A 25,459-nucleotide genomic window follows, 5' to 3' on the forward strand; every position below is an offset into this window, starting at 1 on the left:
CCCGTGTTAAACAGACAAGCTATTTATTTAAAAACAAACATCCAAAGATGAAAAAGTTGACACTGACAATACGTGGTAAATATTTGTATCAAATCAATTCTTGACTTCATGCATCCGTTATATGTCCCATATTTTAAAAGTCAATCATGTGTTCAATTATGAAAGATGTTTGTTTTTCTGTTTTACTTCCAATTTATAAAATCATTTGATCTTATTCCCTTACTTTGACCATGACCTAAAACTTGTTTATTTATTTACAAAAAAAATCCACAACATACAATTAAGACACCAAGCAAACTGGCTGTCTACCAACACAAAATCACTTCTCCATCACATCAATATCTAAGAGATTATTGATTACAAATCCTCTAAAGCACATCTGCGAGAGTTCACGTCTAGTAATACAAAGACTGCTGCTTCCTGGTTCTGTGCCAATCAGGAAACTGCTCCCTTTGCTTCACAGCGAAGTCTCCAAACTGTGCAGCGGGCTACCGGGACAGGGGGGTAGCCCCCCAGAGTTGGCAGAGATTAACCCCGCTGTTCTGGCCTGAGGGCCTTGGTCCTTGAGGAGTGGGGATGGTATTTGGGGGCGCCCTGGCAGTGAAGTGGCAACGAGGGTGTTGTTGGGGAGCACGGTGGAGTTGCGCTTCGTTGGTGGATCGTCCTCGCCGTCCAGTTCGTCAATGAGCGGGATCTGAGGCTCCGAGTCGTCGATCCGGAACTCGGGATGGCTCATGAAGTTGTGGATGGAGCTGCGAGACTCGGGGGTCTCGAGGTTCTCGTACGGGGACACGCTGTCGCGGAAGGCGTTTACCACACGGATCTGCCAAGAAAACAAAATACAACATGAGATCTTGACTTTATTGGTGCATGATTGTTTTAGAGGGATTTGAATACTGCCTTAAAACACGTGACTGGAAGGATTTGTTTAAAGTGTTGTCTAGGTGATTTTTTTTGGCTTTGGCTTGAGAGCAAAAATTCGAAACACCTTTAAGGTGTATCATTCCACTAGCAGTTAAGGTTTGCAATTAAAAAAAAGACATGGCTTTTCCTTAAAATTATTTGCTTACTCATTACCAATAGTGCAAAAGTACTAACAATACAACAGTATTTTTACAAAGAGAACAGCACCATTATCATGTGCAATCCAGCGAAAAGAACATTTTAATACCTTATTTTGGTTGTGTAGTGGTGAAGAAAAACAGTCACCTAAATGTGAGCTGATCAAAATGGTCTACTTTCCTCCTGACATCATAATACTCACAATCACTTGCATTTTTTGCCTGAGTTTCTCATTGTATAACAGACATTGCAAAATGGCTGCGTTTGTAAGCAGTATCATTTCTCACTTAGATTGACCCTTACACGGTGACGTCTTTCATCAGTTAAAATAAAGTTACAGACGTTTCTTTTGGAGTATAAACAGGATTGAAGTGGATTAGCTCATTCAATAATCTCGTCGGTTAATCACACTGCTGTTTAGTGGTTGGCAGTGAAACTACACCCAAAATAAACCAGGAATAAAAAAAGTAGCAGACTATTATTTCAGTCATTCATTTTCTGAAACGTTTAGAATCGTGGGGGGTGCTGTAGCCTATCCGAGCCCACTAAGGGCACAAGGCAGGGGACTATCATTCGTGCACACTCAGATACCTAGGGGCAATTTAGAATGCTTAAAAGCCTATCATGCATGTCTTCGGAATGTGGGAGGAAACCGGAATACCCGGAAAAAACCCACGCAAGCCCGGAAAACATGGAAACTCCGTACAGTGAGGACCGATTTGGGATCGAACACTCGACCCCAGAACTCAGAGGCCAACATGCTAACCACCTGTCCGCCGAAAATATTGCTTGGAACTACTTTTTTTACACTTATATGTAAATGTGGATGTATTTGTGTAATGTAGAATTCCCGGTAACAATAATCCGTAATGGTTGATTGTTAATGATTTGGCATCATGATGAAATATAATTTTAAAGGAAAGTGACCTGTGTCTGTATTCGCTGCAGCCCCCGGCACCAGAGCACCTGGCCCCTCCTCAGCTCCATCTCGGCGTGGTCGATCTCATCAGGGTCCTTCATCTCCTCCAGCTCCTCTTCGGGGATCTCCTCCTGCTTGGTGCCGTGGCCCGCTGTCTTCAGGAACTTCAGCCAACGTGTGGGCACACTGGACACCAGCTGAAAGAAATAGGATTACGGGTCAGAGAGTCCAGTAGGGTAGGGCGCCATCGCAGGGAGTCCCAGTGGTCTCACCTGTCCCCATAGGAGGCTGCCAAAGCCCAGCAAGATGCACCAGAGCCACTGCTCAATGCTCAGACTCACGCAACTGAAAGGCTTGCCACCAAACTGCACAATCAGCACCTGATAGATCATTTAAAAAACACACACACCTATCAAGCCAGAAATCTTGTAAGTCTTGTATTTTTTTATTCAGACCTGAATTTTGACAGACACATTTATCACTACAACTGCCTATTATACCACCTAAAAATCTGACAAAATGAAAGGTCTTCTGCACAAACAAAACATGGGAAAAGGTATCCATGCATTCACTTTGGGTAGATTTGACTATATTGCAATGGCACATTTACAGATATTTAAAAAACCTTAGGATTTTTTTTTTGCTAATTTAGATTTCTGCTACCACAGATTTTACAAATATAAGGAAACTGGACCATATTGTATTGGTCATGAAATCATTATACTGGCTTCCTCGGATGGAATAAATAAATCTACAGTGTATTTTGGACCAAGCAATGCCACAAAATACTCTGATTGTTATTAAAATGAAACAATCTCAGTCATTTTTACTGGGTTGAAACAGAAAAAGTAGTCTTTTTTGTTTCAGACAGTGGAACAAAAACAGATGTTTTTGCAGTGTACGTAAACCTCCGGATTCAACTCGACTTTAATGTCATGCAATTATTTTGTATTTTATTCCTACTGTATTTGAATTTAATGATTCCATCATACCTACATTACTAAAATGTTAATAACTGATACTAACATCAAATGAGCTTGTGTTGTTTTAAAAAAATATATTTTGACATGCGTTTATTCATGTAGACCACAGGTGTCAAAGTGGCGGCCCGGGGGCCAAATCTGGCCCGCTGCATCATTTTGTGTGGCCCGGGAAAGTAAATCATGAGTGGCAACTCTCTGTTTTAGGATCAAATTAAAATGATAGATATAGATGTATATTATATTTCCTGATTTTCCCCCTTTTAAATCAATAATTGCAATTTTTTAATCCATTTTTTTCTGTGTTTTTTGGTCAAAAATCATCTTGCAAAATCTAAAAATATATAAAAATATTTTCTGTTTTCCACTTTAATTTGGAACATAATAAAAAATGGTTTCCTTTTGAAATGAAAACCAATTATTAAATAAATGATTTTCTCTTACTAAGAAAAAAAAGCTCAAATAATCTATAAGAAAATTGAATATTTAGGGCTTTTAATCCAGTTCCTTTAATCCATTTATAATTAAAAAAAATCTAAATATTATATTTAAAATGGCCCGGCCCACATGAAATTGAGTTGACGTCAATGCGGCCCGCGAACCAACCCGAGTCTGACACTCTTGATGTAGACAGTACCATCGCCATTGTCTGGTCAAGTCAATAAAATTCATATTGCCCAAAAATATCAACTGAGCTGTATTATCTCATTAAACATTTTTATTCAGAAATAAATTAAATCAGAATTGGGCTTTGGGTTTGAGTAAAATGTAAACAAACTCACACAGCAACCATGTACTATTTTGAATCTGTTTGGCGAGTACCTGAATGAGGAACGTTCCGAGCACGATTGAGCAGAAGATGGGGTTGTCGAGGACGCCATCAAATATGTTGCGCTCGCCGTGGATCTTGCGAGCGTTGAGCTCGTTGAAGAGCTGCATGAGCACAAAGGTATTGAATACCATGGTGTAGTGCTCCGACGGAGGTGCGTGTAGTGGTGCGTTTCGACCGCAGTCCATGTCCAGCAGAATCTCTCCTGGGGGAAGAAAGCCCAGCATCATACAAAGACAGGGGAATTGTTAGAAGTTAAACATTTGCTTACAATTTTATTGTTACTGTTTTTGTATTTGCCATTTAAATTTGACAGATTTAAAATCATCATAACACAGCCCTTATTTTTACTTATTTTTTTATCTTATTTTTACTTGTATTATCTTTGGTTCATATTTTTTATTTAATTTAATTTTTTATTCATTATTTTTCTTCTTCTGTTTTTTTTAACTCCAGGCTTTAAGCCTTCCTGAGCAGAGATGAGATCTTTTCCATGGAGCTGTGTGGGTTTTCTCAGACTACTTTGGTTTCTTTCCAGATTCCAAAAATACTCATTGTAGATCAACTAAAGATTGACCTGCTTAATTGGCTGTAAGTGTAAAAGGTTGTTTGTGTACCAGTCCTTGGTACACCCTTTTACCCTTATGCGGATAAGTGGTACAGAAAATAATTTGATTCATGGACTTATATTTTTCCAATTCTAATTATATTTTATTTTTCTGGTATTGTTGTCAGCATATTTGGAAGTTAATAGCCCCAACTATTATTTACATTTTTACATTTCCTTACAAAGACTTTTTCTTAATTTTTTTCATTCTTAAAAAAATATTCTTTTGTTTTTCTCTATTTTTTTTACTTCTTTACTTTTTTACTAACACAGTTTTTTTGTTTGTTTTGTGACTTTTGTGAAATGGCCCTCCTGTGGGAAATTAGTACAGTAACCGCTCGAATATCGTGGTTAATGTAGACCAGACATGGACACGATTATCAAAAAATAGTAGTAAAAGTAGGGTCACCCCTATTATAACTTTTTTTCTTCAGTGCTGAGTCCTAATAGCAAAAGTGGCTTTCGCTTACAAGTTTCAGGATTTTCAATTTTTTTATGAACATTTAAAAAAAAGATTTTCTTTTTTAAATAATAGCGGAAAAAAATCGCAAAGTAGTGAATTTGCGATAAGTGAAGACGCGATAATCGAGGGATTACTGTAAACCCACTTTTATACAGTCTGTTAGTCATTCTCTGTCTTTGATTGGAATTGATTTGGCCAACGCTGACAAATTAGGCCCGGCAGGACTAACCGACGAAGAGCAGCGTGAAGATGACGGTAAGCTGGTAGACAGCGTGCCCCAAGATGTTTTTCATCATAGTGCGGGAGACCAATGGCTTGCTGCGCCCATATGGGCTGCGCAGCAGCAGCGCCTCAGTGGGTGGCTCCGTGGCCAGCGCCAGAGAGGCAAAGGTGTCCATGATCAGGTTGACCCACAGCATCTGCACAGCTTTCAGAGGCGAGTCCTAAAAACGAGGAGGGCAATGTGTGAGGTGAAAGCGAGCGGCAGTGGGCGCAGTCGCCCACCTGCGTCACACAGGCGCCAGTGAAGGCCACGATGACGGCCACCACGTTGACGGTGAGCTGGAACTGCAAGAACTTTGAGATGCTGTCGTAGACATTGCGCCCCCACATGACCGCCTTGACGATGCTGCTGAAGTTGTCGTCAGTCAGGATGATGTCCGATGCCTCCTTCGCCACGTCAGTACCCGCGATGCCCTGATGAGGAAAAAAATATCATTTTAGTCAAGTATATGTGATTTGGTTTTAGTTTGAAGTAGTATTAAGGTGTATTTTTGGGGAATTATATTTTCTTTGACTTGACTTCAATTTTCTATAACGCCTTTCCCGAGTTTCATCTATTACAGCGGGAGTCCACCAATAGGTTCGGGGATTGCCGAACTGCATTGAGTGGTCATTTTGTTACCGTGTCCGGTCGATTGGTCGCCGGTCTTTTGGTCGCCGGTCTTTTGGTCGCGATCTTTTGGTCGCCCGGACCGCGACAACGGGGAACCAAAAGACCGGCGACCAAAAGACCGACGACCAAAAGACCGGCGACAAAACAAGCTAAAACAACACGGTCTACGCATCAATAAAAGCCAACAATGGCCATGAGCAGTTTCACTGAGCCGACGTGTGAGTGTATAAGAGTTTGTATGTACATGCGTTGTCCCTTTAAGAAGCTACGTCAGTCAGAGTCTTAACAAGTTCTCCAACAAAAAACAATAAAAGTACGGGAAATTTGGAGCTTTTCTTTAGCCTAATAATTACTAGGGCATTAAGTATGACTAAATAGCAATTTGCAGTTTGTATTTAGGGAATTTGAGCAACGATTTAAATGGTAATTATCAATAACCTTCCGGGCAACCAAAAGACCGGCGACCAAAAGATCGGCCACCAAAAGATCGGCGACCAATCGACCGTGTACCTTTTGTAACATTGTATTGATATATTTACTTAAAATGCCGGCATTTCATAGCAGTGAAAGGGTTTGTAATTGAGTACGGACATTTGAGTGAGTACTTTTTAGAAATTAGTGTTGTCTCACCATGGCGAAGCCGACATCTGCTTTTTTGAGAGCAGGCCCGTCGTTGGTGCCATCTCCAGTTACTGCAACTACCTGCCTCTGCTCCAGCACTGCGCTGTCGATAATACCTGATGACCAATGCATACACATGTTTTACAGTGAGATATTTCTGTGTACTAGGTTTAACTATAAAATAAACTGACACCAACTATTGCTAACACGTCTCAAGCCGTAAAATTCATATCAATTCATTGGCAAAATTAAGTACGTAGAATTCGCAAAAGTTTTCAGAGCTCTTTTAGACTTGCAAGAGAGCACGCCTGACCTTTGACCAGAGTGTGTTTGTCAGTGGGTGACGACCGGGCGAGGACTCGGAGTTTGGGCCAGAGTTTGTCAATACGCTCCTGCTCAATCTGTGCAACAGAAACAACGATCAAACGACTTTTGATACAACTTGATTGACGGCGTCTACGACATGAACCTCGCCAAGCTGGTTGCGTATGCGTCTGTTAAACTCTTTTCCCTCCAAGCACAGGAAATCATCTCCGGGATGCAGGATGCCACATTTACTGGCGATGGCCCGTGCCGTATTGATGTTGTCTCCTGTCACCATGCGCACAGTGATGCCCGCACGCTGGCACTTCCTGATGGCTTCTGGCACCTGATGACATCACGGAAAGGTCAACAGCAGAACCATCAACACATGATTAAATTGAATTAATTCAAAATGCTGTCACATAACATCAGCACAAATTACTCTTAACACCACAGAGTGTCAGACATTACAGTAGAGTATTACATTTCCCAACCTTTACTGACATACACCATTGCCCTCTCCAATGACATAGTCGAGACTATTTCAACGGTGGCGAACACCCGGCTCTTGAGCCGCATGCGGCTCTCGGCCAAAATTAATGCGGCTCTTTGCTTCTTATATTTTGTAGATACTGTGGATATTTGCCTCTCTTATTTTTATTCTCTCTTAAAACCCACTCAAATTCATCAGGGCCCATTAAAAAAATATAATCATCTCATCTCATTTTCTGAACTGCTTTATCTTCATTAGGGTCACGGAGGGTGCTGGAGTCTATCCCAGCTGACTCCGGGCCAGAGGCGGGGGACAACCTGAATTGGTGGTCAGCCAATCGCAGGGCACACAAGGAGACAAACAACCATTCGCGCTCACACTCATACCTAAGGGCAATTTAGAGTGTCCAATCAGCCTACCATGCATGTTTTTGGAATGTGGGAGGAAACCAGAGTACCTGGAGGAAACCCACACAGACCCAGGGAGAACATGCAAAATCCACACAGGTGAACCGGCCTGGACTTGAATCAGGACCCCAGAGGTGTGAGGCCAACGCGCTAACCACTTGTTCCACCGGGCCGCCCGACAAATAATCAATTATATATTATTATAAGTTTTGTAAGGGGAAGAAAGTGTTATGGTGAATAATATGGTTTTATATGTGTTTTTGTGTGTCTGCCTGTCTGTTTTGGCAGGTCACTGCGTGGTGTGGCTCTTTGACTCTCATAGTATTTTATTTTTGCTCTTTGTGTCTAACTTATTCACCACCTCTGCTCTATTTGATGGTCTGGGTCATTATATGAATTAAAGGTAGTCTGTCTTCGATATGATGTCACTTGCTTTCAAGAATACAGTATGTGGCGGTCGAAGTGAGTGTCATTGTAGAGAATTTCAACTAAATGTATCATATTTTTCAGATTATAAATCACCCCTGAGTATAAGTCACACCAGCCAAAGAATGCACAATTAAAAGAAAAAAAATATATAAATCCCACTGGAGTATAAATTGAATTATTGGGAGGGATTTTTGTTCAATTGATCAAAAATCAAGAACAAACATATGTCAAGGTAACAATAGTAAAATTGAGAACAATAAGCTAAATAGGCTTCTGTTAAAAAAAATCATATAACTATAGCAAAACCAAAAAAAACATAACAGGCTGTTGGTAGTCAGAGAGAAAAAAAATACATATATAAATCGCACTAGAGTATTAGTCGCGAGCCTAGACAAACTATTGAAAAAAAAAATCATCTTATAGTCCGTAAAATACAGTGCACAATTACAGTTCACTGTATCGCAGAAAACTGAGTATTTGTTACGTGTACCTCAGGTCTGACAGGGTCCTCAATGCCGACCACGGCGATACAAGTAAGCCCGGTGAGAATGTCTCCCTCATCATCCCAGTCGGGTTGGTCATCAGAGGTGAAGTCCCGGTAGGCGAGGCAAATGGTTCTCAGGCCCTCGGAGGCCATGGGTTCGATCACTGTCTTCATTAACTTCTCACGGTCACGAGGCTTGAAGGCTTTGGCCACACCATTCTCCGTCAAAATTTTGCAACACCTGTCAGAACAGAGCAGCCGGTCGGTCACCAGAATGTGAGCGGTAGCGTCAGCTCTCGGCACTACGCAAGTTGGGAGAGTATTTCAGTCTGAAGACAATTAGTAAATTGAAAATTGAATTCAGGTATATCTGGTTATTCAGACAAAAAATAAACAAAGCAAGTGAAGGGAGGTTATTTGGGACAGTTCCCTTCCCTAAAAATTTACACAGCAAGTCCATAAAAACATGAGAAGTTGGTGTGGATTGACATGAGACAGTCCCAACCTCAATGACAGAGATACCATTTGGGATAAGTCAGAGCAGAGCCTGCGAGTGTCTTGTCCAATATCAAGATGTGACCTCAGAAATGGTCATAAAAATGACCATATACAGATTTCCAACAAAAGGACGGGTGTGGCTCAGATGTTCGAATGCCAAATTCAACTGCCCACCATCTTCAAGTAAACTTGAATTGCTTTTCGTGAGCCTGCCAACCCACTGCATTACAGCAGAAGCTGATAAATGCCCGAAAGTTTCTGTGAATAAGTAAATTTGAGCATTCCTAAAACACTTTGATCTCTCTGATTGTGTAAAAAAATGTAGATCAGGCACTAAATATGAACTCCATTTACCAATAAGATTTTCCTGACAACCTGACGCTACTGTAGCTGCAGAGGGTGGACTTGCATGAATTCCCAGGATGTAGTATAAAGTGCATCTTGCGTCAAAATTGTCAATTTTTCACTGAGTGGCTCAGTTTATTTCTTGAGAAAACGAGACCGTAAATCTCCCACTTTAAACGCCATTTTCAAATAGCCATAATTGACAGGCCATTGACTATTCGTGAGCCAGGAATGGAGATGATATTTGTTAAATAGGAAGCGTGCATAACGGACCTAATACGAATGTACTAGGAGGTGAAGAATTTACTCGTTACGGTTTTATCTATCTACAAAAGCAAAATCCTTCAGGAAATATTAAAAAAGCCATTTTGATTATGTTTCCCAACAGGATTTTGTTTGTTTTTGTACTATAGCTTCTATTGTTCTCATTTTGACTACATCAATAGAGCAGCATGCTAAAAATCATCTCCTTGGGGACATGTGGGACCTACTTCCTAAGCAGGATCTCAGAAGCTCCCTTGCTGAACATGCGATAGCTGCCATCATGGTTCTTGAGAACGGTGCTCATGGACTTCCTGACAGAGTTGAAGGTGTACACCTTGAACAGCTTCTCTTCAGGAAACTCGCTGCGAATGCTCTGGTAGTCCCGTCGCAAATCCAAGCTCAGTCCCAGTAAGGCACATTCCGTCTTGTTGCCGATCTGACGAGGAAGACCGCCCTCCTTGTCAGGGGGCTGTGGAGAACAAAGAATCAGAATACAATTCCCAATTTGAAGGTGAATCGTGCCAAGTGCTTCACTTTTCGTCAATTGATCATGAAATTGGTTCCGACATCATATCATATCTTCAAAGTATGACATCATATCTTGATTTCAGAGTGTGACATCCATTATTAGAATGAGATCCTAATCGGTGGTCACTATTTCACTTAGCGTAAAAAAGCAGAAGACTGAGAAGCCTCTAGACCAGGGGTCTCGAACTCAATTTACCTGGGGGCCGCTAGAGGCCGAGTCTGGGTGAGACTGGGCCGCATCAGGATTTCCACAAGAAAAGCACTGATAAAACTTTCCAACGTTATCAAATATCTTTATTTTTTAACAAAAAATAATGAATTAAATAAATTAACTTAAAGATGAATAAAAAATAAATCAATCAGTAATATAAAACCAAATAATACTAATGAGCATACAGTAGATATACACTGGCTGGCTAAGTAGAGAAAATGAATTATTTTTATTCCGTTTCAAATGTCTGTATTAACAGCTCTTTAACCTTTAACTTTCTGAACTTGAATGGAACATTGAACATGAAATATTCTGAACACGGCTTCTTTTGCCTACTCCTTGCTGCTAGAGACCTGGCAGCGCTTCTTCTCACATAGTCACATTTGGCTTGAGGGAGGAAGCAGTGGAGACCCTCAGTAGAGCTTGAAGATGCTCATCAGTAAGTCTGGACCTGTACTTGGACTTATTGAAGTTCAAGGTGGAGAAGAGCTTCTCACACAAGTATGTGCTCCCAAAAAGGCACATGGTCCGCTTGAACCTTCGGGAAAGTTCAGGGAAGCTGGGGGTCAACTCTCTCAAAAATTGCCCAAGCTTGTCTGCTTCTCCACTCACCTCCCTGAACTTGGCTTTGAGTGCAGAGTTGCACTGCAGGTCAATGAGCTCCATTTGAAGCTCAGGAGGGGCATCTTGCACATCAAAGGAGAAGGGGTCCGCAAAAATTTGAAATGTGGCTTTGTGTGTCTTGGAGTCTGCAAATCTGTGATCAAATTCCTCCTGTAGCTTCGAAATGGCCTCAACATACTTCTCACCACTGAATGGTGTGCCTGCATCCACGAGAGCCTTGCATGCTGGGAAATGGCAAAGGTTTGTCTGAGAGAGCTGGGCTTTCCATAACACAAGTTTAGTGCAGAATGCTCTCACGTTGTCATAGGCAGCACTGACAAGTTGCCCCTGGCCTTGTAACTTCTTGTTCAGTACATTAAGCTCATGTGTGATATCAACAAGAAAAGCCAAGTCCATGAGCCACTTGGGATCACTTAGCACAGGATCAATCAACTCACAAACGGCGTAGCTAGCTTTGACTGCTGCATTACTGTCTTTGGTAGCCTTCTTGAAGAGATCCTGTTGCCTCAGAAGACGTGTTTTAAGACTGGCAACCTGGTTGGCTCTCTCATCTCCCTGGTATTTTTCGTACTCCTCAGCATGTCTCATAGTACAATTACGTTTCAAATTGTATTCCTTGTGCACCGCAACTTTTTCAGTGTAAATGAGACACGTCGGGGTGCCCCTGTGTTCAACAAAGAAATATTGCACTCCCCACTTTTCTTGAAACTGTCTGTGCTCATCACCGACCTTTCTCTTCACGGCAGGCTTTGAAAGAGACATCTCTGGGGCTCTGTAATATGTTTTTCCACTTGGAATGAGTCTCGGGTTGATCTTTCACATTCAGTCGCACGGGTTTGTGGCGCATGTGCACTTTCGCTCTCCGTTTCAATCGCGGAGATGGCTACAGACACTGACACAGGCTGGATCACGGATCATAGCGCCTCATTCAGTTCTATGCTGAGAGCAGCGGAGGAGTGTGCGCGCCGAGCGGAGGGATCGGCCTCACGGCTTCTCCTCCGCCCAGCTGATTGGAGGAATGAATGAGTGAGTGAGCGAGGCACTGGACAGCCCGGCCGATGTCCCGCCCTCCAGAGCCGTATACCTCACCGTGATTGGTTCATTCAGCTCCGAACCAAAGTTCCCTCTAATTTTTTGTTGGTCTGAGCAGAAAGACAACCTCCCTGAGCGCACTGAGTACCAGTGTGAGCGACATCATCGGTACTCGGATGATTCGCCTAAAGACGTTTCGCCGACGGACGTTTGACAGACGGGCAGGTCGCCGAATGGACGTTCCACCGAACGTTCATTCGGCCGAACGGAGGTTTCGCCGAAACGGGATTCGAACGCTCGCCCCGCCGGATCGTGTGTGTACAAGTTTTTCAACCTCGGCCCGCGGGCCATATACGGCCCGTTAGGATTTTTAATCCGGCCCGCCGCCGGTGTTGTCCAAATTATAGTAAAAATCAATGTTCGTCTACCATCAATGGCAGTCCGGGAATAAGCACTCTTGGGCAGGCAGATGTAGCAGAACCGAGCCGTAAAATGACAGCAATCGGGTCAAATCCATCCTAAAACAGCATTTAATGATTAAATACAAATACTGGATGATATCGCGATGGAGGCAAAAAAACGTCTATAGACGTCCATTCGCCAAACGGCTCAAAATGCTCTCAAATTCGGTCAAATCCAGCTGAAAACAGCGTTTAATGATTAAATACAAATACTAGTATTTGTATTTAATCATTAAACTAACAAACACTAGTACGACCTGTCCGTCTGTCAAACGTCCGTCGGCGAAACGTCTTTAGGCGAATCATCCGGTCACGACATCATCATTGCTCGCTATCGGCACACCTGCCACAAGCAGGTGCATGTCAATGTTCCCTCTAATTTTTCATGTAAAACATGCTGTAAAACAAGAAAAACATGAGTGGACAGAGCTACTGCCACTGGCTGCCACTTAAACGGCGCCATCATGGGGAAAGGGGTAAAAAAAAAAAAAAAAATAAAAAAAAAAAATAAAAAAAAAAAAATCGATCTTTCATATTAAGACGGGGGCCGCAAATTATCGTCCCGCGGGCCGCAGTTGGCCCGCGGGCCGCATGTTTGAGACCCCTGCTCTAGACTGATCTACGATCAATGTCTCTCTGAGCTCTGATGGCATCCATCCAACATCAACTTAGCTCAAGGTCCTGAATAGAAAGCCTATATTTATCATCTCACCATAATCTTAGTGGTGTAGGCGCAGTTGACCCCAATCCCCAGAACCAGGAGGTCCAGTATCTTTGCAGGGACCAAACTGGGCTCGGGCACCGTCTTGTGGTAGCAGCCAGCCATGTAGGCCTGTACAACCCTCATTCGGTTCATGGTTAGTGTACCGGTTTTGTCTGAGCAGATTGCCGTGGCATTGCCCATCGTCTCGCAGGCGTCCAGGTGGCGCACCAGGTTGTTGTCCTTCATCATTTTCTAAAGAGAAAAACAGGACCTCTGGCAGTTTTAGTGAGGAACTCGACAATTATTGTTGTTCTTTTTTAATGGCAGAAGAGTGGATTGACACTTTACATTTCTCTTGTGCAAAATTACAACTTTGTGTACCCCAATCATTTGTGACCAGACTTTCTTCAATTTGAGGACAGTTTTATGCACGGTTGGGACTCACCTTGACAGAGTAGGCCAGAGATATTGTGACGGCCAGAGGGAGACCTTCGGGCACAGCCACTACCAAAACGGTCACGCCGATGATGAAGAACTTGACTAAAAACTTCATATAGATAGGCATGCACTCGCTGGTCCAGGGAATGCCCTGAATCACGAAGGTGTCCACCAGGAAGCGAACAATGAGGATGACGACGGTAAGTGTTGACATGAAGAGGCCTGGCGGTGAAAAGGGTTTTACACAGTGCAACTAAACTTCACGCTGTGCCTACATTTCAAGATGGGGTCCTAGTTAGAAAGTCTGTAGCGATTAGTACCTGCTTTTCCTATCTGCACAGCTAGCTTGGTCAGCTTCCCTTGCAGGACTGACTTCTCCTTCTTCCTCAGGTTGTTTTTCTTCTTCTCTGGTTCAGCATCCTCATTAAGTGGTTCCATCTCCATGGCTGCCCCGTCTTTGTTCTTCCCTGCCAGGGAAACAATGCAATGTGTTTGGTTTGAAATTTAACAATGTGTTTATTTCAATTAAGACGATAGTAATTTATCTTAATATTTTGGTGCCCTGGTTACATGAGAAGGTTGAAGCAATTAAAACACTTCAGTTAACTCCTCTGTATGTTTTCTTTTTTTCTTCATGCTATTGGATCATTTCTGGTGGTGCAGTGGTTCATTCGCCTTATTTTCGGTGGGGGTAGTGTTGGATCATTTCACACTCATTTGCGGTGCGTTGTGAGAGTGAATGGTTGTCTGTCTCTGTGTGAGCCTTAGGATTGACTGGCGACCAGTTTAGGGTGTTCTCCGCCTTTCACCCAAAGCCAGCTGGGATAGGCTTTAGCAACCCTGACAATGTGTTGAAGATAAATCAATGGTTCATTTCCCTAAAAAGTGGACCATTCTCCTGTTTGAACATTGGCTAAGCAGGTGTGACAGGACAAGCTGTTGTGTGTGCCTGTGTGTGTATGTCTTGATCCCAATAGGTTATTAGTGGACATGAAGAAGTAGCAGCAACAGCAGGCCGTTCTACAGTAAAGAAAGAAGCCACTGAGCTTAAGCAAGCTAATCTGCTTGCTCCTAATCACCGTCAATAGAGTCAAGAGCACCTGCTTCTGGGGGAGGGGTAGTTGTGTCTAGGTGGGATATTGGTGGGTCAACTGGTGCCGTGTGATTCATTATCACCCAGGAACCCAACCGAGAACCTAATAGGGAAAATTCCAAGACCTAGAAATAATGTCATGTTCGGTTGGTTACTATGCTCAAGCAAATGGTCCAATGCCAACAAAACAAGACCAAAATGCATTAGCAACCACCTCCTTTATGTGTTGTTTGTTTGGGTTAACATATAAATGGTTGATGGATGGCGTCATTAATAGTTGTGACTTTCTCAATTAAGCAGATTCTTAGATGAACTGATGGTGATTTAGTTTGGATGCCTAAATAGGAAATTGAGGTTTGGAAAAAACTGTTTTTGTATTTTTTTTTCAATCAGTAATTAGAAGTTACCTGATTGATCGATCAATTTATTGATTTATTGGATTATTGGTTCGTGGTTGATTGATAGGCTGATTAATTATATAGTGGTAAGATAATTTGATCAATTTAGGAATTGATTGACTATTGATTGATTTTTCAGTGTATATTGCTTTTCTGACTGATAGGTCGATTGATGCCTGAATACAGTTGTTTTGATGTTTGGAATAAAAAATCCTCTTGATTGATTTTCACATTTTAGTTACCTGCTGTTTTGAAGGCTTGATAGATTATTTTTGGCATTTTTGTCATAAATCCTTTTGTACATTTTGTTTTCACTTGTGGTTGATTGTTTCTAGATTTGGTGATAGACTGACTCCTTGATAGCTGATAGAAGGGGCATGACTGATCATTTCATTCATCATTCAACCTATTTGTTGATTGGTTGAGCAAAAGGGAGCAGTTTCCCACTTGACACCAGCAGACAGTATCTGTTAGTTGAAGATAAACCTGGTTAGACTGGTGGAAGAAGTGCCACTCACCTTTCTTGACTTTTTCATCCTTTTTACCTGCAAAATAGGAACAGGATATTAGCAAATATTCTATTACATCCTATTTTTAAGGGAGTCCACATACGTACTTTTCTTGTCCTTCTTCGCCCTCTTTTTGCGCTCCTCCTTCCTTTTCTTCTTCTCAGTCTTGTCATCATCTCCATCACCTTCTTCATTGGCCCCGAGCAGCGCAAAGATGATGCCCGTCTGAGAGTTCACACCCACCGCTGTCACCACCATCTTGCCTGAACCTTCCATAACGTGGGTGCCTGTTCCAAAATGGGGACATTGTGGTCTCAGGATAAGTTATTGTTAGGTAATTTACTAATAAAAGAGTTCTGTTTCTATGCTAGTGACGTAACCCAAATTTCTCCATCAGTCGAATTTCACCGTTAAAGAGGAAATTTATGTTTAAAAAATCAAAACAAATACAAATATAGCAAAATATACAAAAATAAGATGAAGAAAGGAGGCTGTGAAGGTGAGAATGAAGCTTCTCTATCTTGGGGAAGTACCTGCTGATGTCTGTATGGTAAGAAATCTTCCTCTTTTCTCACAGATTTCACAGTAGTACCGTACATTGTCCATCACCCCGTAAAACATAGGTGTCCAAACCGGTCTGCATTGGGTGCCGGTTTTCATTACAACTGAATAAGAGGATACACTTTCACCAATTTGGTGTTTTAAAAGTGCAATTAGTTGATTAGCATCAGGTGCTGCTAGTTTCAGAAGAAAACTCATTGTCTGTGCTGGATCAGTTGGAACAAAAATATGCATCCACTGTGGACCTTTGTGGAATAGTTTGGACACCCCTGCAGTAAAACCTTAGAAAATCATTAGATGTTGGAATCCTCTATCATGAATTGTGAAATCGAGTCTGTCCTAGTTGAAAACTTCCACCGCAAGATACCCAACCACTCAAATTATTTTTGGCTGGATAACATTCATAGCCTGTGTTATCTTCGGAAGGAACTTCTCTCTTGACCCTGAGATGATGAAGATTGGCATGGCCCTCAAATGACATAAACCAGCCCCTGCTAGCGGTAAGTTCCTCCTCCACGTTCTTGCCTTTTTGCCCTTTCAAAGTTTAGAAAATAGGCCTTACCTTTTCCTGAATGAACATGGAGCCCATGTTAATTTTGATCCTCAATCAATGAGGTAGCGAGGTAAGTAATTTTTCCCTCAGTACAGGTCAAAGAACATTGCTTTATGATCACTGCGATCAAACTCACGACCTTACAGCAGGGGTGGGCAAACTATTCCAGAAAGGGCCGCAGTGGCTGCGGGTTTTCGTTCCAATCTATACGAGGAAACCTTTCCACCAATCTGGTATCTTAGAAGTGCAATCAGTGGATTGCAGTCAGGGGCTTCTTGTTTCAGCAGAAACCTCATTGCTTGAACTCTTTGTGTTGGATCGGTCGGGACAAAACCTGCACCCACAGCGGCCCTCGAGGACAGGTTTGCCCACCCCTGCCTTCCAGGTACAAAACCCTTGACGGGCTGTCCTAGATAATGGTCGCCACTGTCAATCGACTGAGGCCTAACAATTTTTCAATCTTTTTTGGTGTCTCATTTCTTTGATTTTTCATGAAGTTCATCTTGATTTCCATCGTAATGGCTTTTTCTTAGGCTAGACCAGCAATACCAGAAAACCTTCCTTGGAGGCACGTTATAAAATAAAAAGAGGGCAAAGAACAGGCAGACAAATAGTCCTGGCTCACAAACACAGACAAGCCCTAGCATTAGCTAAGCTAAAACATTATAACAGCACAATGTTTTAGGGAGAGAAAAAAAACAGGCTTCGTAATGTTAAAAGAACATATCTCGGAGACATTACAGCCCGAGGACTCCCTCCATACAATACATCTATATTTCTGTCATGTAAAAAGAGTAGAGTACCTGAAAGCAACATAGGATCTTTGTCTGTGCTCTTTTTTACGTGGTCTGACTCTCCAGTTAGGGAGCTCTCATCAATCTTCAGGTCATTGCCTTGGATAAGGACGCCATCGGCGGGAAGGAGGTCACCTGGAAAACCACGAGCATTGACTTGGTAACAAAGATATGTTGGGATAAGAACATGACTATCTTAGTAATTCTGTAAAGAGTCTTGGTTTATTCACTAGTCTGTCGGTTAGCCAGTAGGCAGGTAGGTAGATTGCTGTAAAAAGTTTGGTTGATTGGTTGGTCTGTTGGATGACTGGTGAGTCAGTAACAGGGTTAGGATGTGTTCTTGGTTTGCCAGTCAGGTAGTTGTCTCATCTCTCATCTCATTTTCTGAACCGCTTTATCCTCACTAGGGTAGCAGGGGGTGCTGGAGCCCAACCCAGTTGACTTTCGGGCCAGAGGCGGGGGACACCCTGAATTGGTGGCCAGCCAATCGCAGGGCACAAGGAGACAAACAACCATTCACGCTCACACTCATACCTAGGGGAAATTTAGAGTGTCCAATCAGCCTACCAAGCATGTCTTTGGAATGTGGGAGGAAACCGGAGTACCCGGAGAAAACCCACACAGGCCCGGGGAGAACATGCAAATTCCTCACAGGTGGACCGGCCTGGATTTGAACAAAGGTCCCCCACTGTGAGGCCGACCTGCCAACCACTCAGCCGCCAGGCCGCCTTCAGGTAGTTGTTTTATGTGTAAATTAGTCAGCCATTTACTCTTGATACTGTAGATATGTAGGTCATCATAAGACTTTAGTCCCGTGGTCTCAGTGAGTGAGTTAATAATTGTTTATTTGGATGGATTATTTTATTTGTTTGTGGTCAGTCAAGCAGTTAATTTGATACTAGTCAGTTCATTCATTCATCTTCCATATCGCCCATCCTCGAAATCGTTGCGGGGGTTGCTAGACCCTTACCCAAATATCTTCGGGCATAAGGCAGACTACACCCTAGACTGGTCGCCAGTCAGTCGTAGGGCACACAGAGAGACATACAGCCACTCACACTGCCACCGAGTGGGAATCGAACCCAGACTGCACACACCAAAGTCAGTTGGAAGAACCACTGCCCCACCGGGTGGCCTACTAGTCAGTTGTTTCTTGGACATTTGTTGGGTGTTGATGGTGGGCCTGTTGGTCATTTGGTCAGGTAGACATTTAATTTTTGTGAGGTAATAAGGAACTCTCTGGTCACTCATGTATTCGGTCCATTGGTCAGAAAGTGAGTAGTCGTATAACAGTTGTTGTTACAATGTTTGGCTTAAGTTTGTCAGTTTTTGTTAGGTAGTTGTTATATGTTTTCTGGTTAGTCTTTGAATCATTTAATCAGCTAATATATTAGTTTCTCTGTGGGACAATACACTAATAGTTAGTTGTCATAGTACTTTGTAGATGAGGGGTTCTTGAGGGAATGTTGGTTGCTGTGTCAGACAGCCAGTTTTCTGCTCGGGGTAGTTTTTACCAGAACGTTGTAACATGTTTGTTTAGTTGTTTGTTTTTGTGTATTTTGTTATTGTTGAATATACTGACCATATTTGATGTGTGCGATGTCGCCCACGACGATGTCGGACACTTTTATGTGCGTCATCTGCCCTGCGCGCAAGACGCTGAACTTTTGCTCTTGCTCAATTCGGTTCTGGAGACCTCGAAATTGTTTCTCTTTGCTCCAGTCGTTAAAGGCCGTCACCAGCACCACGCACACCACCGAGAGCAGGATGGCCGCACCCTCGATCCAACCCGTCTCTGCCTCACCCTCGTCTCCCATGCTGCCCGCCGCACTCCCGCAACCTATACCCATCCACGGACAAAAAGACACACATTCATATAGTCCAGGGGTCGGGAACCTTTTTGACAGAGAGAGCCCTAAACAATTCATATTTTCTAATGTTATTTCTTGAGAGCCATTCTCAGAATTGAAAAGTAAAAATACATGAAAATGTGTGATTTTTTTTTTGTCATTTCACCACTTTTAAAGTACAAAAAGTCTGAATTATTTTGACAACATTGTTATGCTGTTGCTAATAAATCAGTATCAATTATATTATGCACGGGACTCAGCTCTCTCACCAGTGATTTCCATATTTGACTTCACAGGTTAGTGAAGAGCCATATGCACCCATAGAAAGAGCCACATATGGCTCCCGAGCCATAGGTTCCCCACCCCTGATATAGTCGTTTAATTTATCATTTGACTTATGTACATCAGGTTAAACATTACTTATGATTCTTAATACAATACACAATAACAACAGTAGTAGTAGAAGTTACATGACCAAATCTTTATGAGTAACGAAAAAACCTTAAAATTAAAATATAAATTTACTGTTGTTTAGCCAAGGTTTTGTGGCCCAGAATAAATTAAAAACGCATTAGAGTAAAAAAACAAAAACAAAAAACCTTTACCTGTGCTGGTCACAAGGGTCACAAAGGTGCTGGCCAGATGCTTGTGTGTTGTTTACTATTTATTATTTCAAGCAGACGTGCTTAACACACTACTCTGCCAGCTATATATTTTTTAAAACAAAATATATTACTATTAGGAAAAGATAAAATGTAACAGATTTTTTTAAATGTTAGAAAAGAAAATTAGAATGGTGTAATCAAATATTATAATGTTATTTCTGCTTATCAATGCAGCACCTGAGCTGTAAATAGTGTGTGATGACACTTTTGTGCCCTTTTTTTCCTTTTTTTGTTAAGCATTATCATGAATCACAGTTCTGTGGTTACAAGGAAAGCGAACTAGAGTGATGAACTCACTGTCCCTGTCGGCATGCGGTGGTCTGTAGAAAGAAAGGCCAAGTGAAATGATGGAGGCCACTTCCAGGATGATGAGCGTCACATCCTGCAGCGCCTCCCACACTAACTGCACAAAGGTTTTTGGCTTCTTGGGGGGGATCAAGTTAGGCCCGAAAGCCTGCCGCCGAAGCTCCAGGTCCTCCCAGGAACCGTCGAGACCTTAAAGTACACAACACACACATGCATGCATGTCACAACATCTTGCACATGTTCCCACCTACTGCAATCTCATACAGTATATATGCTTATTTCCATTATGCCCTTTATGTCATTTTGCTTTATATACACAAATATTCGGCTGGGTACTGTTCACTGTCATGTTAGCCCAATGAAGTCAGTGAAGTGAATATCTCATCATTTCTTACTGACTTTTACTGAGCGAGACCTGTTCATACATTGTGACTTGCTGTAGCAACACGTTGAAAAAAAATGGAACAACCGAGATGAAGGCAAATAAAATCTTTGGACCTCTAAGGTGAAATTGATTAACGGACAATTCACAATTCCCCATCTACAGGTAATTAATTCTGTAACATATCGTGCCCTCAAAAAATCTGCACATTTCTATTCACTTCTAATTTAATCCATTGGTATCATTCGGCCTCTAAACAAATTGGTGTTTTATTTTTATAGGATTGTTTCAACTGAAAATGGCAGATTCAATACAAAGTATCCAGTATATGAATTTAAATAGTAACCATTTTAACCTGACATCAAACAAGATAATAAATCTGTCAGTTTCTCTTCAGATAATTTCCCGCTCGGTGGCGGTGAGAACGTGAGTGTGAATGTTTTTTTGTGTGTCTCTGTGTGACTGATGACCAGTCTAGGACTGGTACGAGGACAGAGGAAGTGATGTGTTGGGTTGGATGGATTTTTCAAGCTGTTGCTGACATTTTACTGTGACTGCAAGTGTTTACTGAGCGTCTTCGAGATTCTCGCACATGAATTAATGATGTTGACCAGGAGGCAAAATGTCACACGCCAATATCATGAACATGATTCATCAAAGATGAAGAGACACCTTTTCCACACATCTATGACATATGATGGGCTATTTTGAGTCTGCTCAATAATCTATAACGTGAATACAGCCAGGATATGTTGTACTTAAAAGTAGTTTAGGCTGCAGCATATTAAACTAGTACAATTGTAAAAATATATTTTAAAATCAATGTATTTCTTTATTTATTTGAGTGAAGTCTGTTTATCTGATATTCCTTTTTTAAAATTATTTTCTATATTTAATCTTTTTTTAAATTTATTTACACATCATATTTTTTCTAGGTGACAGTTTGTATCCATTTTAACAGCCCCATTAAATATAAATTACTGTGCAGGCATAATGTAAGGATATTCGACCACTTAATAATAATCGGACATAGGCCCTGTCGTCATTATCAACAACACAAAAAGCCTACTTGTCATCACACCCAGAAACTGCGTGTGACAAAATTGGTGGTGCTTCTCCATAAGCTGCGTTTACTCGGCAAAAGACCTAAATAAGTGATAGTTACGGACTTGTACTTACACAAAAAAAAAAGCATTTTCATATGACGTTGTGTTAACCAGTTTGACAGATTTTTTTTTATAAATACACACACACAGATATTTGTACAGTGTATGAGTACAGACCTTCGAGAGCGGAAGTTCTAAGTCTGGTGCAGAGTCCGTTGACGTCCTGGTAATTTTGTCGTATCCTTTCCTGGGCGTCATCCCCCCGCAGCTCCATGAGGGAGCGCAACTCCTGGAGCGAGCAGCTGAACTCGGCCTCCAGGTAGGCCGAGCCACGGCGCCCGTGTTTGGAACCGCGGAAAGAGCTGTTGGCCATGTCGCCTCGGGGTGAACGGACGGCCGTTTCGGGGAAATTTGAAGGTCAGACTCAGAGGTCGTCTTGGTGTGAGGTGAGGCGTTGACGTGGATTCTGTGACTGTGAACACGTGGGGAAGTCAAATTGCACATTTTACAGTATGTGACAGCCTGTGATACATTATGTTGATAACAAAAACACAAGGGGGAGTTACATTTCTTCGATTTAGAATTTGTTCCAATTTATTTACTCATTTTTTTATGAATTAATTTGCTGTGCCATGGTTCAAATTTATTGCACCACAAATTGACCTCGCAAATTGGAGTTTTGAAATTACAGGATTTTTGAAGGTCATTCATCCATTCATTTTCCATACCGCTTATGCTCACAGGGGTCATGGGGGGTGCTGGAGCCTATCCCAGCCAACTATGGGCAGTAGGCGGTGGACACCCTCATTTGCTTGCCAGCCACAGGGAAATGAACAATTATTCAGGTTCGGGCTCATGCCCAGGTACAATTTAGAGTGTTCATCTCGCCTACCATGCAAGTTTTGGGGAGGTGAAGGGGAGACCTGAGCACCCTGACAAACCCCACAAATGGACAGAGAGAATGTTTCACACAGGAAGTTGAGAACCTGGTCAAGGATTGAACACTCAATCTTCAAACTGTGAGGTGGACGTGCCAACCACTCCTTCACTGTGCCTCTCTTTTTGAAAGTCAAATGTTAGAAATGTGACAGAGCTCGAGCATATATCCGGTAGTCAGTTGAGAAAACACACCTGGTTCCCAGAGCCAGCTGCAGGTTTTTGCTTTAGGCAATGTGGGTGACTGTTTAGGGCATAGTCTTCTTGGGGGTGCATGAGAGCGCACCACCATTGTTTTTATCAATTGTATAAGCAGTTGTCCAGACTATAAACACCTAGGTAATTTCCACATCAAGTTAGTGGTGTGGACCGTTTGCAGAGGCAGCAATGCCTCCCCACGTCGTCATCAAGGGTTAAGGTTAGGGATGAATGTAAAATATCTACTACAGGTTAGGTACTGAATTCATTATGTTAATTTTTCTTTTTAATTATTATCTTAATATTTTGTATTCTATTTTTTTTGTCTGTGCATTTTATGTTGTCACATTCAGCACACTCATCTCTTGGGTTAAAATGATTTTTGTTGTTGTTGCTAGAATTAGTTAAAATTCTAATTTAATCTAATCTAATAATCTAATCTTTATTCTACTGAAGAAAATGTACATTTGTATTCAAGCATGGGTGCGATAAACATTGTAAAATGGGAGTGGGGTGTGGGGTTTTTCCACCCAGGGCACAAAATTTGCCAGAACTGCCTCTGCCCGGAACAGTTTTCTCATTTCATCTCATTTTCTGAACCGCTTTATCGTCATTAGGGTCGCTGGGGGTGCTGGAGCCTATCCCAGCTGACTCCGGGCCAGAGGCGGGGGACATCCTGGATCGGTGGTCAGCCGATCGCAGGACACAAGGAGACAGACAACCATGCACACTCACACCCATACCTAGGGGAAATTTAGAGTGTCCAATCAGCCTACATGCATGATTTTGGAATGTGGGGGGAAACCGGAGTGCCCGTAGGAAACCCACACAGGCCTGGGGAGAACATGCCGGAACAGTTTTATTCATGTTAATAAATAGTCTTTGCTAAAAAGATACCTCTACTTAATGTTCATGTACACCTCTAGTTGAATTCGTAAAGACTGACCTAATCGGCAGCATGTTGGAGTCCAGCATCCCATAATCTCCACGCACCCTTTCATTCAAATAGGCAGGACCAAACCCATACACTGCTCCTACTAAAGCAAAATGGACTTTCCAACAGTTTGAATATACAGTACAGTACAGTGTACACCTTCTGGTCCCAACAACACAGGTTTGCCATCACAGAGGTACTCTCCTCCATACATTTTGTCTATTTTATTTGATTCATTTTTAATCCTCTGACTTTTTTTGGGACGCATTAAAAAAAAAATTCCTTGGCTTGAATACTAGTGTCAATGTTAACTTGGTGCCTGTGACCTGGCGTAATCTGTGTCAATCAGTCAGCCTTAATCTGAGCTGGGCACAAACGGATGGACAAGCGAAAAATGGGAGGGGAGAGAGAAGTCACGGCAGACGAAGGCGCAAAGACGTACCTTCACTTCCTTGACGTCAAAAGAGCTCAACTCTATATTATTTGTATTCTACTTGTGAGCAATCTTAGCGCTGCACATAGATACAATTCAAACACACCCACGTGAAAAAAGGAGTTGGGAATGATAATCTAACATTTGTTCCTATTTTCTAGTTAAATAATTAAACATGCTATGATTTCAAGTTTAATTTTTAAAATATTGTCTCCTGAGTTCACAAATCTGTAAAAATAAGAGATATGTTTTTTACTATGCCAATTAAAATATATTAAACACAACTATTGCAGTATATTTTTGCAAGCAGATGTTTTATCCTAAAAAAAACCTTTTTTTTTTTATTGTTGATGTTATGCTTTACTTTTGAATTGTTAAACTAGTCGATTTGTCCTGCAAGAAAACAGTAAAAATTATTTTGGATATAAAAACAGTCATTAAAAGAAGGAGCAGTTACTATATACGGATTACCTTGACCTGCAACACAACACTTTATAGGATTTTTTTTTTAATCAATCACATTACCTCAATATTTTGGGGTTTATTCTAACTGTTTTTGTTATTGGTTTGAAGTAGAACATAAAACATGTTTAAAAGACAAGAAAGCATTATAATGATGTATTATGTGTAGGTAAGATAATTTAGTAGTGTACATGTCACCATGTATGACATGAGAAATAAATCTTCACTGGAATACCTCAGTCAACTAAGCAGCTCCACAATAACAAACACCAATTTATCTCTTAATAAGTGATAATGAATACAACTGAAGGTACTTTTACCTACCCAAACCTCCTCCATGGCTTCTGGTGGGCAGCAGGAATTAGTGGCGTTCCGATTACACTGAGCAGGGTCGCGCACACACGTCCCACAACTGCCCATAACCTGGCCAATGCTCCCCAGCTATGCACGCATCCACTCAGCGGAGGGTCCGAGGTGGTCCCGTTGAGGGTGAGGAAGTCAATATGACCTTCAGCGAGCTCCCTGCAGGCTGCTCTCCATGGCCAGGACAAAAACAGGAGCTACAGGAGGCTAAATGATTATCTGAGGAAAGCCTCGCTTAATCTAATTAGACAATCTGTGGCTTCAGTCAACACTGATGCATTGGCACCGCCTCACTACTGCCTAGAGAAACGCCCACATGT

General features: G+C 41.9%; 1 protein-coding gene across 2 annotated transcripts; it reads right to left on the reverse strand.

The window, feature by feature from the left end:
- On the reverse strand, nucleotides 1-25,374 carry LOC144071102 (plasma membrane calcium-transporting ATPase 1-like). 2 transcript variants are annotated; one of them, XM_077595922.1, is made up of 21 exons: nucleotides 25,101-25,374; nucleotides 21,991-22,285; nucleotides 20,317-20,514; nucleotides 19,087-19,344; nucleotides 17,514-17,639; nucleotides 15,704-15,883; nucleotides 15,606-15,632; nucleotides 13,917-14,063; nucleotides 13,604-13,818; nucleotides 13,168-13,410; nucleotides 9,827-10,068; nucleotides 8,499-8,733; nucleotides 6,846-7,025; nucleotides 6,690-6,777; nucleotides 6,386-6,492; nucleotides 5,365-5,556; nucleotides 5,090-5,303; nucleotides 3,784-3,995; nucleotides 2,254-2,361; nucleotides 1,990-2,178; nucleotides 1-823 (listed from the first exon to the last, which is right to left on the reverse strand). In XM_077595922.1, exons 2-21 carry the CDS (start codon nucleotides 22,184-22,186, stop codon nucleotides 458-460), a joined length of 3,723 nt encoding a protein of 1,240 aa, XP_077452048.1. In that variant the 5' UTR covers nucleotides 22,187-22,285; nucleotides 25,101-25,374; the 3' UTR covers nucleotides 1-457. The 2 variants fall into 2 exon arrangements, with proteins under 2 accessions (XP_077452048.1, XP_077452049.1); XM_077595923.1 differs by lacking the exons at nucleotides 17,514-17,639; nucleotides 19,087-19,344; nucleotides 20,317-20,514; nucleotides 21,991-22,285; nucleotides 25,101-25,374 and adding an exon at nucleotides 16,130-16,268.
- Nucleotides 25,375-25,459: the final 85 nt, after the last annotated feature.

The sequence above is a fragment of the Stigmatopora argus genome, chromosome 3 (assembly GCF_051989625.1).
Source record: "Stigmatopora argus isolate UIUO_Sarg chromosome 3, RoL_Sarg_1.0, whole genome shotgun sequence".
Lineage (NCBI taxonomy): Eukaryota > Metazoa > Chordata > Actinopteri > Syngnathiformes > Syngnathidae > Stigmatopora > Stigmatopora argus.

What these genes read in the sequence shown, in the direction of transcription:
- LOC144071102 (XM_077595922.1), bottom strand. Translation starts at nt 22,186, where the DNA reads ATGGCCAACAGCTCTTTCCGCGGTTCCAAACACGGGCGCCGTGGCTCG. An exon ending in AGATCCTATGTTGCTTTCAG is followed by an intron (nt 15,884 to 17,513) that starts GTACTCTACTCT and finishes ATTTTGGAACAG; the next exon opens with GCACCCACGTTATGGAAGGT. An exon ending in GCAGCCTCCTATGGGGACAG is followed by an intron (nt 2,179 to 2,253) that starts GTGAGACCACTG and finishes TATTTCTTTCAG; the next exon opens with CTGGTGTCCAGTGTGCCCAC.